Source organism: Papilio xuthus, unplaced genomic scaffold (genome assembly GCF_000836235.2).
Source record: "Papilio xuthus unplaced genomic scaffold, Pxut_1.1 DF829660.1, whole genome shotgun sequence".
Taxonomy (NCBI): Eukaryota; Metazoa; Arthropoda; class Insecta; order Lepidoptera; family Papilionidae; genus Papilio; species Papilio xuthus.
In genome coordinates this window covers 1,333,960-1,349,966 of record NW_013528989.1, presented here as the reverse complement: position 1 = coordinate 1,349,966, position 16,007 = coordinate 1,333,960, and the positions used below count along the sequence as shown (strand labels likewise).

The 16,007-nt window shown below is 31.6% G+C and overlaps 2 protein-coding genes across 2 annotated transcripts; both read left to right on the top strand.

Moving 5' to 3' along the window:
- The first annotated feature begins 6 nt into the window (after window positions 1-6).
- On the top strand, window positions 7-3,630 carry LOC106115119 (uncharacterized). Its single transcript, XM_013308449.1, has 6 exons — window positions 7-197; window positions 594-819; window positions 1,500-1,649; window positions 1,797-1,874; window positions 2,070-2,193; window positions 2,587-3,630. Exons 1-6 carry the CDS (start codon window positions 30-32, stop codon window positions 2,753-2,755), a joined length of 915 nt encoding a protein of 304 aa, XP_013163903.1. The 5' UTR covers window positions 7-29; the 3' UTR covers window positions 2,756-3,630.
- Window positions 3,631-6,612: 2,982 nt separating this feature from the next.
- Window positions 6,613-14,545, top strand: LOC106116118 (calcium-independent phospholipase A2-gamma). The gene is made up of 10 exons (XM_013309861.1): window positions 6,613-7,162; window positions 7,653-7,969; window positions 9,134-9,271; window positions 9,606-9,695; window positions 10,788-10,986; window positions 11,464-11,550; window positions 11,809-11,927; window positions 12,502-12,696; window positions 13,199-13,430; window positions 13,870-14,545. The coding sequence occupies exons 1-10, from the start codon at window positions 7,042-7,044 to the stop codon at window positions 14,133-14,135; spliced, it is 1,764 nt and encodes a 587-aa protein (XP_013165315.1). The 5' UTR covers window positions 6,613-7,041; the 3' UTR covers window positions 14,136-14,545.
- Window positions 14,546-16,007: the final 1,462 nt, after the last annotated feature.

Genomic DNA, 16,007 nt, shown 5'->3' with positions numbered 1-16,007 from the left:
TAGGACCTCGTTTCCAACGTGCGAATCGCATGGAATATGAAGACATATTAATAACAGACCAACAGAATTCCCTTGAAAATGGCTACGGGGAAGAAGTAACTCCAACGACATGTCTAAATGTATTAAAAACTACTTACGTAAGGAATAACCAATCAGCCAAACATATGTGGCGACAAATGTGGTCAGAATTCTATCAAGTAAGTGATATACTGTGTTTGTATTTATCTTATCTCTTTTTTTCTTTTTCTCCCATTTTTCTTAATTTCTGACATGTTTTATTGAAAATAACTCAAAAACTACTGGATACTTTTTAATGTTTCAAAAAATGATACCAAATGAAACACAATACCTATCGAACAGATAAAGAATACAAAAAATCGGATAACTAGGGGTTATCGGTGAAAAAAATTAAAAAAAAACATACAGAGGAATTGGGAATCTCCTCTTTTGAAGTCCTTAGTACCTTTAATCGACGGAGGAGAGGATGCAAAGAATGAAAACATTTCCTCTTCACATAAATCCTCTCATCTGGAAAAACCACTTCCTCGTCCTTTATAAGATATTAAAAAAGATGTTCCATTTTTTTTCTTTAGGTCCACAGTTATACATATGAAGAATTAACTTCATATGTTAATATTCAAGATAAATCAGAAGAGAAGAAATATACAGATAGATATGTGAAGACAAAGAATGATTTTATATTTGACAATGAAGTATATTACAAAAGATTGTGTGTGTTGGCGGAAGTGTCTCTCTTAGAAGCAGAAAACAGAGCCAAGGAAGCTGGAAGATTTGCATTTCTTAATGTTATTGGATGTGGTAAGTTTGTTTTTTTTTATTGACAAAAAACTAGCCTTAAAACAAAACTTAGTACCCTATGTGTTCTTCCAGACTATGTTCTACGTCTATGCCAAATTTCATCGGGATCAATGCAGCCGTTCTGGATATACTTTCAAACAATCATCCATCCATCCAAACATTCTCATTTATAATATTAGTTAAATAATAGAGAGTTATATGGTCTAAGAAATCTCATAAACAAGTATTTAATTTAATAAATTCAAGTTACAATATTTGATGTCACGTCAATATTCAATATTCTTGAACCTTTTCTGAAACAGCCGAGATAATTATTTTTCTCGCTTGTCAAAGTTTCTCGCTTATGGAGTTCGTCTGTCGGGACCGAACAATGTCTCGCTTATAGAGGTTTCTCTCTAACCTGAGTCTCTCACTCATGGATAATGAACTTGCAGTCAGTGGGAGCGAATGTGTTAACTTTAAATTGCCTTATAAATTTCTTCCATTTATATTATAATATAATATGATTTGATAAGGGCTTAGGTGGCTCAGGGGTCACTTAATTTGAATACAGGTCTTGGGTTCAAATCCAGCCATGTATCAATGTATTTCTCGTATAGGTTAGGTTGATTCCAAGTCCCTTAGTGAGGTCGTATAGTAAGCTGATGATAGTGATGATGATATGATGATGTTATTTGCAGGTTTAGGTGTATGGATGATATCAACACATCAAACAGACGTGTACATTCTGACATTTTTAGAAAGGATAAGATCATTTCTTAAGAAAGATATGCTGGATCATGTGTCTGATGTTAACTTTGCTTTTATACATCCCAGTAAAGGCATATTAGGTAAAGTATATAATACTAGCTGTCGCCCGCGACTCTGTCCGCGCGGTACTAAAAAAACATTCGCATTTATAATATTAGTAAGATAAGACGTATATAAATGCGAAAGTTTGAATGGATGAAGTTGTATGAATTTGAATTTTTTTTTAGCTCTCTTCACAAACTCTTCGGAAGCGGAAACACCGACAGAAAAAAGGATATTCTTTGAAAGTAAAAGACATCCAAAAGGTAAGTAAAATTCGAGAGAAATGTAACTAACGAAGATATACGATTGTATGTTTAATTTTAACGGCTTAGAACTAAAACTATGGGACGGATTTAATTGAGTGTGGTGTCATTCGATTCCTATTCTTCCCCGGAGTGTCATAGTCATTTGGGTTCTAGACTTTTTATTTAATAAATGTTATTTTTTTTTATTTGCAGGTGGTATAAGCGTACAACTAGAGAATCGTCAGCCGTCGTCAAAGTTGAGAGGAGAGCACGCCGGCAAATTGCTTGTAATGACATACCCCTGGGATGGAAATGCCCATCCCGGGAATGAATTCTGGTACGAATATAATAAATTGTTATGTAACCCGGCATAACTTGTTATGTAAATCAAAATTATGTTCAAAGTAAAAAATATATTCGAAACTGGATAAGCGAGATTTCAATTTTCTCGCTTTTAGAGGTTTCTCCCTAACTCGAGATCCTCGCTTATAGAAGTTGTCTGTCAGGATCAGATACATCTTTTATCTTGTTCATGTAAATTTAAAATCCGTTAAATAACAGTGTATTCAACTCATTTAACAGTCTGGATGAGTGAGGAACCTCCATGAGCGAGAAACTCTGGTAAGAGAAAAATCTCTAAAAGCGAAAAAAATATCCTTGAACTCTTGTATATCCAGGTTCCTGTCTACGTTATATAGTTCGATATGTTAATCCCATCTTCGTAAAACAGGTTAGGCAGTCTGAAAACATCAGGTGACCCTGCCGCGGCTTGTTCTACACAAGTGTCAGAGTTACACAACGCACACATCAACCCCGCAGTCAGCGGACACAATACCAGAGTTACAGGTAGGTATGGATTGAAGACATTGAACGAATATGCCGCGGCATTGACTACGTAGATGGTAAGTTACATACTTTATAATACGTATTAATGTTTTAAATATAAATGTGCACAATAATTTCAATTTTTTTGTTGTTATAATGAGTAAATTAGCTCCTACATGATTTTTAGTGGTGTGGTTGAAATATGGTATGGTAAAAATCCAATAAAATATAGATTAAAAAATATTTAAAACTCTATAACAGTCATTGTCCGGTGAACGACCTCCATAAGCGAGAAACTCTAGTTAGAGACACACTCTATGAGCGAGAAAATTACCGCGTTCTCTTAGACTCTCGCTTATCTCTAGTTTTTTTTCGATTTTAAAGCTAATATCTTACAAATTGTGAATATATCAAGGTGCATGTATTTTTATTTGAAATTATTGTAAATGGTTTGTCGTTTACTGAAATATTACGTTAAAAAGTTTGTTTTGCATAGAAAGAAATTGTAATGTGCGACAGAGAAGTAAGTCAATGTTGCCAACTTAGTAAATATTTCGGAACTGTCATATTTTAAATTGTACTATAGAATAGTGCAATGTGTGGAAGTGAGATAGATATATGTCTTGTAGACTAATAATTCAGGCAATAATAATCTTTGTTGAATTTAATAGTAGAGGTCATTTTTCTACGAATAATTTAATATTATTGGGAATTTCATTCAAGCAATAATAAACCGTATTGCTATCTGCCTAAAAGTAGTTTTCCTTTGAATTGTATTGATTTAGATAAAAATTTTCGAATATGTAACGCACATAAAATTGACAGTTATATGAAATAACTTTCAAGAGTAGAATGTTCTAGAAAAGATCAAATCATTATTAAGATATTTTGCAGTTAATATGTAATGAATAGAATTTATTTTTCTTTATTTTCGATTATAGTTTTTAAAATGAAGTTTCTTGCCCGTTAATATTAATTATAGTAATGTAATATTTTATGCTAATAATTAATTTTTCTTTAATCTTAATTTTAAATAAATTTAATTGGGATGTGAAACTTATATTTAATTTCAAATCCACATCATTAAGACGTTGTTATGGTTATTTTTTTTTACCGCGCAATTTTTTTTTCTAATGGTACGTAAGCTAACAATGATTTTTATAGTGAAAAATACTTCAAGTTTTTTTTTATTAAAATGATTTATCATTTGTTTTATATTTCCTTATAAAATGTAATTGGTTTGGTTTTTTATTATTGTTTTTATTATTAAATAATATTGTACATTGTTTCAATTAAATTAATTGTAATATTAAATTTAAAAAAATGCTTTTTTACCTTTTTACTTTATTTTTTTTTAAACGAATGTAATTTAGAATATGCAATGGTAGTTTTTTAATCATAAAATCCTTTAATTGCAATTTAAAACTTGCCAAATCTTTTTGGAAAGGTAATAAGTAACATGTATAGACTAAATTATAGAGACTGGCTATGTTTACTGCGATATGAATTTTAGTATTATATATTTTAGGTACTCGAATATTTATATATTTGTCTTATGTACAGTGGACTTTGCTAATTGTGTCGCTAAAGCAATAATCTTTTAAGCCTTGGAATAGTTAAATTCAGTAAAAGGCATCAAATTAATGTTAAAATTGCACAAATATTTATTATTTATATATTTCGAGACATCTATGCGAGTTAAAACGTCACGGAGAGTGTTTTCTACATGTTTTTTGAGCAATGGAAATTTTTATTATATCATTCTACGAACAATTTAACATCTAACATAATATCAGTAGATTTGAATTTTAAAACGTTTCTTACAAATATGCCTTATGTAAAATAGATTCTTTTGTTGTCATAGAAATAATGATAAATATTCAATGCTACCAACCAGACATTTCTTAATTTAGTATACAGTGCTGACAACGTTATAATGTTTAGTGTCAGTTAGGTATATAGTCAAACAGGAATATCTGAACCGTTGAGCCGTTGGTATCGCGGTTGGTTATGTCAGAATATAAATAAAACCTACTTGGACATAGAAAATGTCATGACATCTACATTACAAAGAGGATCTTGTGATATTTTTTGATATTGACAGGGGGGCGCTAGTGAGCTGTCATAATTTAGTTTGACTTGCGGCCACCGGGTCAGATATCCTTGTCGGGCTATAATTTCTTTTTATTTATACGTAGCCTTAATATATAGTGATAGCGAATTAAATTGTACTCTCTAATAATATTCGTTATATTTATTTTTCATAAGAAATATATCCATCTGTTTTTATATAAAATTGTCTTTTATTTAATTTCCTGTTTGAAATCATAAAAATCCATTCCGCTTTATATTGAACGTACGAATTCATAACTGTTTTTCCAAAGAGAATGAATAAGAAAACAATCAGTTTTTGTATTATACACGTTTGTGGGTAGTGAAAACTCTGTTTTGTATTTTAAATATGTCTTTATCTATAGTACAGTAGCACTATTTGACAAGATAAATATAACCTTGATGCATAAATTGCGCAGATGTTTGCGACGTATTAAGTTACGTAATTGTTATTCCCATAACAAGTTTTATTTGTATAATTAAAATAGGCATTAAAACTATTGACTACAATCTTGACTTTTAATTAAAGAGACAAGCAGGCACAAGCGAAGAAATTCAGAGTTGGGAGAGTCAACCTATTCTCTCAGGGCTAATGGGTTTGACTAACACGTAGTAACTTACGGCAGAAGCCCCTCGTTGGAGACTATATGAGCTGATAATACAATATGGTAGATACGGTAAATAGCCTTACTATTCAGCATAGACATGGGCGTCGCCAGCTGATGATCTAGACTAGGTTTAGGGTGAACGGGGGAAGCTAGCTAACATCATGGTCTTATAAGATATAAGAAGGCCAATTAGGTATGCTAAAGGTGGAGTTCTTGAAATGTAATACAAGATATATTTACATCCTAAGTGTCACAGTACGGTGATATTTTGAATAACAATATTATATACAGCGCAATCGGAAAATGTTTGAATTAGTCACGTTATGCGCATTTCACCTGCGACTTAACATATTGTGATAAACATTCACAGAGATTTCTGACTTGTTTACACAATATATCATAATGTGTTGACTGTTTTCATATATGAAACCTGTTTGTAAAATAATATTGAAGTTTTTTTTAACTAAACTGAGAGAGATATTAATTAAAATTACATTTATCTTCCCCCCCCCCCCACAAGCATAAATTTCTTAAACATAAACTATGATTTGCCGATCTGTGATAATAAAAATAAGAAAAAGGAACAGAATTGAAAACCTCCTTCTTTTTGAAGTCGGATACAAAAAGCCCAAAGACGACTACCAATGAGGAATAAAGTTTGCTATTATAAATTTAACACAATAAGATTAATCACGTACTTTCAATACGGAACACATTGTTAAGTGACACACATTAACTGTTCTACTTGGCAAAGCGTGAGACAAAGTAAAAATAATTTATAAAATGGACGCGTGTCTTGCTTGTAACTAAAGCGTATTTGAAGGTCATATAATAATAAAACACGTTTTTACTTAATTCTTATCAAGTATTGGTCAAGTTTGTTTTAATATTTTAAATATCGAAGTTGACTAGTAAAGAATCAATAAAGAAATTAGAAAAAGAATGTAAATTACAATGTAATTATTTTGTAATAGTTCCGGTTAAATTCAATAACAAAATGTACCTCATGTGTTATTGTTGATGATTCAAGTTCGCCGAAAATTTTGGATTCGACTCAAATTCAGATCATACGATGTTTGTTTACAAATAAAACGTGTGATTACCATGCGGAGGTGTGGCTTACGTCGTCATAATACGTTGTAGATTAGTGAATTAATTGGCTGAGCAAACATGTTTTGATAATGCTATAAAAGTGGTTCCTCATCTACTGGTCGCTTTAATAACAAACTTGTTCTCATTGAAGCAACATTATTATCAGTTTTTGTAATTATCTTTTGCAACTGAAATAAAGTGAATGTTTCCGTGCTATCTTTTTGATTTGTTTTGATTTTGTTGTGTTGGTAGCACTGATCGCGCCACTTTACGTCATTCGCGAATTCTGTCATTGATCTATTTTTATTTTAGTTTAACAATATTTATTAGCAAGTCTCAGCGCAGTGCGATAGTAAAGTGCTCGATACTGAAACATTAAACTGGACCAGAAATATCTATACTATCTAGACATTTCGATTTTACTAGTGCGCGTTTGGCTGTGAACGAAAATAGTAGTGTACTGGTGTACGTGACTGGGAAATACGTGAAAACTTAAATATTCTGATCGAAATTTCTTTAATTTGTCGTGTATTGTGTTGTTAATAAGTATGTCGTCCTTCGGGGGACAATGGAAGATAATTCGCCACTATTTGTCTATGACAAATTTAAATGCAGAAGTTGAAAAACTAATACAGAAAATTAAACCCGCTACGCCCGAACAATGGGAGAGTAAGTATTTAATAAACTTTTGTATTGCATTAAATATTTAGTAATTTGAAGATAAAGGAAGCCATGTAGTTTCTAAATTCGTAGGCTACTGGATTGGGTGCAAGATCCAATTATAAAAGATTTTTTATTGGTACATTGACATCAAAACATGTGTAGTCCAATGAACCCGAAACTTGTGTATAGTTTTATAAACTTCCTGTATTCAATTTATTTTGATGCTGTAACTAAGAGATTATATCTTGAAATTAATAAATTTAGTAAGTTCTAGTTCTTCAAATAAGTTAGTTGAGAGATAGATTACCTTTTATTTAATTAATTTAAGGAAACTTAACTATAGCAATCAAGAACACAATGTTTAATAGTAAATAACTAAACAATGGAATTCTCTGTTTTAAGTATGTTTCATTGGTAATTTAAATAATTTGTTGATAAACTATCCATTACTTATAGTGTAGACCTTAGTTGCTTAATTTGCTTTTCAAAATTTTAGGTTTGATAAAGAAATTCGAAAAAGCAGTCTCAATAAGATTGACACAAATTAAGGAAGGTACAAAATCAATTGACAACAGACCAGCTCATGTTTTAAATGCTTCGACAATTGAAGGAACTACAAAAGATGTACAGACGGAAAAACAAAGTACAATAGAGAAAACAGAAGAAAAATCACAGGCTGGACTTAGTGTAGGCTCGGAGGCAAAGGAGATAACATTCGAAAGTTTCCTACAAGGTTTAAAGTTGAAAAAGGATTTGCATTTCGGAAAAATATCTGAACAAAGTTGGAAATCAAACAAACCTATTATTACAAAGGTTAGTACAATTTAATATATATTTCCACTCTTCCTTTGGCGCGAATGACGCATTTCTGTTACCAAGTAAAGTGTCGGGTTGATTAGTTGATTGTGAGGGGACATAAATATTGACATTTTAATAAGGCTAGAGTTGTGCGGATACACTGGTACACTGTCAGATTCTCTTCCTAACAATATGAAAATATATACTAGCTGTAGTCATATAAAATAGAATAAAAACATAGTAAGTAGCCTATTGTCTAGTCTAGTAATCTGTGCCAAATCTCATCTAGATTGTCTTGGTACTAAATAGATAACAAGAAAACAAATTGACAAAGTGGCAAAAAACAAATGACATCTTTCTATATGATCTTTATATCTTATCTATGAAGGCATGTATATGGCATGATATAATTATGATAACATACATATAATATGTTTTTATACAGTAGTAGGGGACCTGATAACTGCGTGATATTAACAAGGAAATGTAAATGACCTTAATTTTTTATCAGTTATGTGAAAGTTTTGATGGATTATATAATAGATTATGTCAATAAATTAGAACAAATATGATATATAAAGGAAAAAATTTCATGCTAGTTTTAGAGATACATAAACAGTATGCTGGCTAGGCTAGCTGACATTGGAAGAGATTTGAGCAGTGAATTCCTTCTTTGTCCAGCTCGCTAGCTGATTTTTAATTTGTTTCTGCTCTTTACGATTACTTTACTATTATTTTTACTGTCCATTGTGAAAACTATTAAATTTAGTTTTCCAGTTAAATAAATATTAGTAATTGTATCTTAGGTTCACGTTTTTTCTTATCCACTCATTGCTTTTTATTGAGTATACTTCTTTTACTATGTTATACTTTAATATTTGTTAAAGAAGCTAATTAAAATGAACTTCGCATAAATTTCGACCACTACACTAGTCATGTACCAATTCTAATTCAAAATTCTTTATTTCCGACAACAGAAATCCATAAACCAAACTTAATAACCTAACCAAAGAATTTATTAGCTATGTAATGAATGAATTACCTATGTAAATATGAAAAAATAAATTAAGACATATCCATTTGTTCTTATGTAAGATGTTTTTGGGTCGGCTTAATGGATAACCAAAACATCTAAGCTAATATTACTTTTCAATGATTAAACTAAACAATAATTTACAGACATCAATACATTCACGGACAGCATATGTGATATCAGCAATAGTTACTGCAGAGACACTGGAGTGTCTGCGGAAAAGAACGGAGCACTTCATTGATCATCTAATTCAATATCCTGAAGCCAGGGATTACGCTATTAAGGTAAAGTAAAATATATATTAAATAGTATTAAAAAAATCAACTAAATTATTTGTTACTAAGACTTTAAAATTCATGAGCCTAAAATTACTTGAGTTACAGAATTCTACATGCTTGAATAAGTTATAAAAAACTAGCTGTTTCCTGAACTCTGACCTTGTGTAAATCAAAGAAAAAACTTAAATATTAGCCTATGTGTTCTTCCAGATTGTTTGCTATATCTATGTCAAATTTCTTCGAGATCTGTTTAGCCGTTCTGGAGATACTTTCTAACAAACATCTATTCATACAAACATTCGTATTTATAATAGTTAGGTTATTATGATTTTATTAACAGGAAGGCGCTGTCCGTGCATTATTACGGGTACAAAATAAATTAAGGGATGATACCGACATCACAAGAGAAGTTAAAGGGATTGTTAACGAGGTATTTATAACTCTTGTATTATCATATTGTCATCTCTTTCATTCTATTTGACAAAACAGAGACAACAATATCTAAAAACAGTAGAAGCTGGATGTGACCAAGAGAATGTTGACTCTTGTACTAATACATATTGCCATCCCTTTCATTCTATTTGACAAAATAGAGACAAAAATATTTAAAAATAGTAGAAGCTGGATGTGACCAAGAGAATGTTTACTCTTGTACTAATACATATTGTCATCTCTTTCATTCTATTTGACAAAACAGAGACAACTATATGTATATATAGTCAAGTATAGACAGGTAAAGTTCAAGGGACCGCGATAATTTTCTGGCTTATAGAGATTTCTATCTAACCCAAGTTTCTCGCTTATGAAGGTCATTCTGACATGTTTTATACTGCTAAATTATGATTACATGTTGTGAGGAATAACTATCTGAAGCATGTTGTGATATTTAATTTAGTCTTCTTATACTTTATAGTGAATGGGAATTGGCAAAATAATACTTTACGTGTCTTATAGACAACAAACGTAAAAGATCACACCACTACTGTGGCATTTTGCCATAACCTTGTAATTAAAAATTATAGATGACTTTCAAAAGTATACACTTGTTATTGAATTTTCTTTTTGACATTTCAAGGTCAAACTTCTTAAAAGATCGTTCTACTTGAAATATTTTTTTTTTCTTATAAGAAAACTCTTAAAAGTGTAATAATTATAGTTCCAACTCAAAATCAAAACATATTCAGTTGTCGAAATTGTTATATAAAGTAAACTTAAACTATATATCATAATAAGGTCAAACGTAAGTGAAATCCAAGGGACTGTAATTTCTTTCTCGCTCTCAGAGGTTTCTCTAACCTAAGTTTCTCGCTTATGGAGTTAGTCAGTCAGAACCAAATGACTTTTTATCGAGGTCCAATTCTATATACCAAATACATAATATAAGATAATAGAAAAGTTGATTATTCTTTAACATTACTAAATAAAAATTCATAAAGCTTAGTAAAGCATTTGTTTACAAACTTTACACTTTCATTCGGAACAAAATATTTTTTTTATTTTTAAATATGTATTTTTTCCTTAGGCTTTAGCCCTAATGGGATATACAGGACCTACGAAAGGTCCAGGTCCTAACATCTTGTCGATTGATGGTGGAGGCATCAGAGGAATAATAGCTATAGAGATACTACGACACTTGGAGAAGTTGACCGGACAAAAAGTACAGGATATGTTTGATTATATCATTGGTGTTAGTACTGGTGCTATTATTGCTGCGGTTATTGGTAAGTAATCTTTTTAATAATATAAATGTGAATATTTTTATGTATAGATGTTTGTTAGAAGTTAGAAGGTATCTCCGGAATGGATGTATGGATTTTGATGAAATTTGACATAGATGTAGAACATAGTCTGGAAGATAAATAGACTATAAGTTTGTTTAATTTTGCACATTCAGTCACGGGCGACAGCTAGTCTTACTAATATTATTAATGCAAATGTTTAGATGGATGAATGTTAGAAGATATCTCCGGAACAGCTGTATGGATCTCTCCTAAATTTGGCATAGATGTAGAACATAGTATAGAAGAATACTAGGCTACTAATTAAGATTTTTAAAATTTTACACGGACGTTTTGTCGGGAGATATCTATTATATATAGCTAATAAAATTGTAGTGTCTGTATGTAAGTTATATAAAAGTACAGTCAGCGCCGTTGATGGTGTTTCAAGTTTTAAATATTAACTTAATATTGTTTCAGGTAGCGGCGTTGGTAATTTAGAGACAGCGAATCAGATGTATCATACATTGTCTAAGAAGATGTTTGGGAATACCTCACTTATTGGGGGTAATTTTTTTTTCTCTTTAAATTAAAATTTTTTTCGTAAAAATGTCATACTTTTTAATAGATTATGATTAGAAAGTTAACATAATTGAAGATTTCACAAATATATCTGTATTATTTCTTATATTAAAGTATAATTTTGTTTAATTTAAATTTACGCGTGTTTCAAAATGATCGCAACGCCATCTAGTACAAAAATGAGTTACTAACGGAACATTAAGTACAGCGCCATCTAGTTTAAAATAAATGAAAATATTTCAGGCACATCTCGGCTCGTGTGGACGCACTCGTACTACGACACTGAGGCGTGGGAGAAGTTGCTGCAGGAGAATCTGAGAGACTGCACGCTCACTGAGTGCAACAGATATAACACGCCTAAAGTACGTTGTACTGTATTTACTTGTTTGTCATTTATATATACTACTTCCTAAGTTACATCCGTAACTTGTCGGTTTATATTTATACTAGCTGTAGCCCGCGACTCTGCTAAGAATTTAATAAATAGCCTGTGTGTTCTTCCAGACTACGTTCTATATGTGTGTCAAATTTCATAAAAATCCTTTGAGCCGTTCCGGAGATACTTTTTAAGAAAGATCCATCCATCCATCCATTTATAATATTAGTAATAAAGATAGCATTAATTAACTTTTAGTATTAAAAAACATTAAAAAGACAAATTTGATTGTATAGAATTATAATGATTCAGAGCTGAAACACAACTGTGAGTTTCTAAGACTAACATCTCAATTTCAAACATGTTGTTATTTCTGTTTTATCAAAGAAAACGACAAGGATGACGATTTATACTGAAATTTTAATATCAAACCAACGGTAATTACAATTAAAAAAACAGACAAACGTACGTTACTGTTTTAGCCGTATTACTTAAGTTTCAAGTCTTACGAAAGTTTGAATAAATAAAAAAAAAATCTAAATATGAATTCATAATTACAGATGGCGTTGGTGTCGTGTGTTGTGAGTCCTGGCTCTCGTTTAGCTCCATTTTTATTCCGTACATATGAATGTGGTTTCCGCGTGAGGTCAGTGTTCGCGGGCACGCCGCGCGCCGCGGTGTGGCACGCGGTGCGCGCCTCCGCCGCAGCGCCTACATACTTCGATGAATTCAAACTAGATGGCGCTCTACATCAGGTAACACACCATTATGAAGTTTTACAATCCGTACGTTCGTAATCGTACGTAATCCGAGGTTCGGCCCTTTTAAGCACCCTTGAATCGGAATGCTAAACAGCCCAAGCCGAGGTCCCATCTCGGGGGCCCTTGAGCCCCGTCACTCTATAGAGCGTTCACCGAAGCGACCTAAGAGCTCGGCGGCCTTCCGGTAATAATAACCAAGTAACGGCCCGAGCCAAGGTTCCTGAGGGAGACCTCGAGCTTAGTTACTCTTAAACGAGGTTTAGGCTAAGTGCCATCTGCTCTCGATCACCTCAAGTCCGGTGAAGCTGTAAATGACTCCTCAAGCCAAACAGTGGCAATTCAGTCACAAAAAAAGAGTGTCTGTCTGATAATATTGTCAATATTCTTATAAATATCCCGCTAAATGTATATATATTTGGTCCTTCGAGTCTGATTTTACGACCAAATCCTTTAGTAATCCATACATCTTTGTAGCAATATTAATAATTAATTCCAGGACGGTGGTATTATGGTGAACAATCCTACTGGAGTAGGTCTACATGAAGCTAAGCTATTATTTGGGGCTAATTCAGTGAAAAAAGGCACAGTTATTTCAGTAGGAACAGGCAGAGCTTTGAACAAACATTCCGACTACCAACTAATGAGTAAAGGATTGAATAAAGAAGCCTCAAGTACAAGCTGGAAAGATAAATTCAATAAGATTTTGGACTCTGCCACTGATACAGAAGGTTGGTTTTTGCTTAACAACTTGAATCTCAAATGCCTTGCTTGATTAGTTAGTGCTTACATTTGTGGGTAGACTAAAAATAAATTCCACCTTGATATCTTCACGCATTCCTGTGAAAATGGGTCTTGACAGACAAACGGACGGACAACAAAGTGATCTTATAAGGGTTCCGGTTTTTTCCTTTCGAGGTACGGAACCCTAAAATTATCTAGCCCTTGGTGTCTGATAATTATAAATTAAACTTTTACTACGCTAATAATGCGATAAAAAAAACAAATTTGTAAAAAAAATCATCAGCTCACTCATACGTCCCCACTGAGGGGCTCGGAGCCTACCCCAAGTTAAGGGTGATTAGGCCATAGTCAACCACGCTGGCCAAGTGCGGGTTGGTTGAAAAAAAAATTACTTGCTATATAATTCTACCAATTTGTTTCTTTCAGGTGTTCATCTAATCCTAAACGATTTACTCCCCCCGGGCAGTTATTTCCGTTTCAACCCACCATTAATGGAGGAATGTGCGATGGACGAAATCAATCCTGAAAAGCTAAATAACTTGATAACAGACACGCACGCGTACATCAGAAGAAACCAACATAAATTTGAACAAGCTGCATACATGTTGACAAGGAAACGAAGTATTTCACAAAAATTAGTCGACTATGTCTACCACAAAAGCCAAATTATGGGCATAGTACAAAGTAACTGACGTACAGACAATCAGCAAGATCCTGAGACTTGCTGATTTGTAAAAGTAAAGCTTATTAAAACTAGAATAAAGATTATTCCAGTAGTGCTCCAAAGAAATGCAGAAAATCCATTTTTTTGCAAAGAAATCCATTAACTTTGCGAAGAAATCCATAAAATCCATTAATTTTGCGAAGTAACCCCAAAAATCTGCTAACTTTGTGAAGAAACCCTGAAAATCCCTTAACTTGGCGAACACCAAAAAATTAACTTCGCAAAGAAATCCATAATATCAGGTAACTTTGCGAAGGAATCCATAAAATCCATTAACTATATTGGTCCTTCGAGGCAGAATATTATAAATAAGATTGAGTAATTCTTATTATATAAGATGGAAAATGGGTAAATATATTTAGGTATATATTTCTTTGAATATATAATGTTTTAAGATACTATAAGTGCTTTGCATTTATTGTTAATATAGAAACTGGGTTGATAAAAAAAAAACTTAAGGTCTTAATATATATTTAAAATTTGTCGTAATAAAGCTTAATAAATATATAATTATTAAATTTTATAGTCAAAACTTTATCTTTAGGATAAAAGTATGCTATTACTATGAAACTAATCTTTATCTTTAAAAAATTAAAAAATTTAGGAATTTTAAATGTTAGTAGTTTGAATATTGCAAAATTTTTAAAATATTTGTAGTTTTATTTACAAATCTTTAATTATAAAAAAAAATGCAATAAATTAAAAAAAAGTTTCTTAAAATATTAAAACCTTAAAGCCTTTAAACCATAAGATGGTAAAAAATAAATCGAATATTATAGAATTATATTTGCTTAATTATTAAGTATATTTTGGTTTTTATTGAAGAATTTTCTAGTTTGTTACTTTTGTATATGAAAGCCTTTTTTTTACTGTGATAATATCTATAAAATTCTTCAATTCTTGCTTTTTGTTTATATTCTAGTCATTTTTAGTAAAATAAATAAAATGTAAAATTATAATGTAATTTATTTTAATATCTCACTAAAAAGTATGAATGCTCAAAACTAATTAATAAAAAAAAACATTGAGTCTAATTTGCATCTGACATACTAGTTGTCTTCCGCGACGCCGTGTGAAATTAAAAAAAACTTAATTAGTAACCTATGTGCTCTTCCAGAGTATGTTCTACATCTATGTCAAATTACAGCAACATCCATGCAGCAGTTCTGGAGATTCTAACAAACATCCATCCAAACATTCGCATTTATATTAGTAAGATATAGTCGAACCTGGATAACCTAAAAACTTCTATGAGCTAGAGGTATTGTTAAATCGCGATGGACGACCTTCATAAGCGAGAAACTTCTGTAAGCGAGAGAAATATAGTGGTCCCTTAGACTGCATTATCCAGGTTCGACTTTATTTGATAGATATGGCTTGCAAAATAATTTACAAATTTTATTAGTATGAAATGATATAAATTTAAAATTTAAGATAAGCAAAAAGATGCTTTTATTTCAAATATATTTTGGTACATGCGAAATCTACACTAAGGGTGTGTTTATTTAATTATTAATATATTAATTTTGAGTATTAAGAGTAAATGAACGTGGTAAACATAAAAGGAACATTCTAGAAGTGCTGTGACGTAAGTAACCTCTACATTACGGTACACGGCTATACTTTCACTTCTGAACAAGTATAGCGCGACGGACATCATTTGATACTTCATGTAATTTTTTTTTACAGCAGTGAGAGTTTAGTGTAAAACTAATAATAATATAATAATAAAAATCACTTAGGTACTACTTTGGTGTCAAAATGCTAATATCCATATTAGGTATTTTACTGGGTACGCGGTGATTAAAAATATCACGCGTAAAAAATAACTGAATTTCGA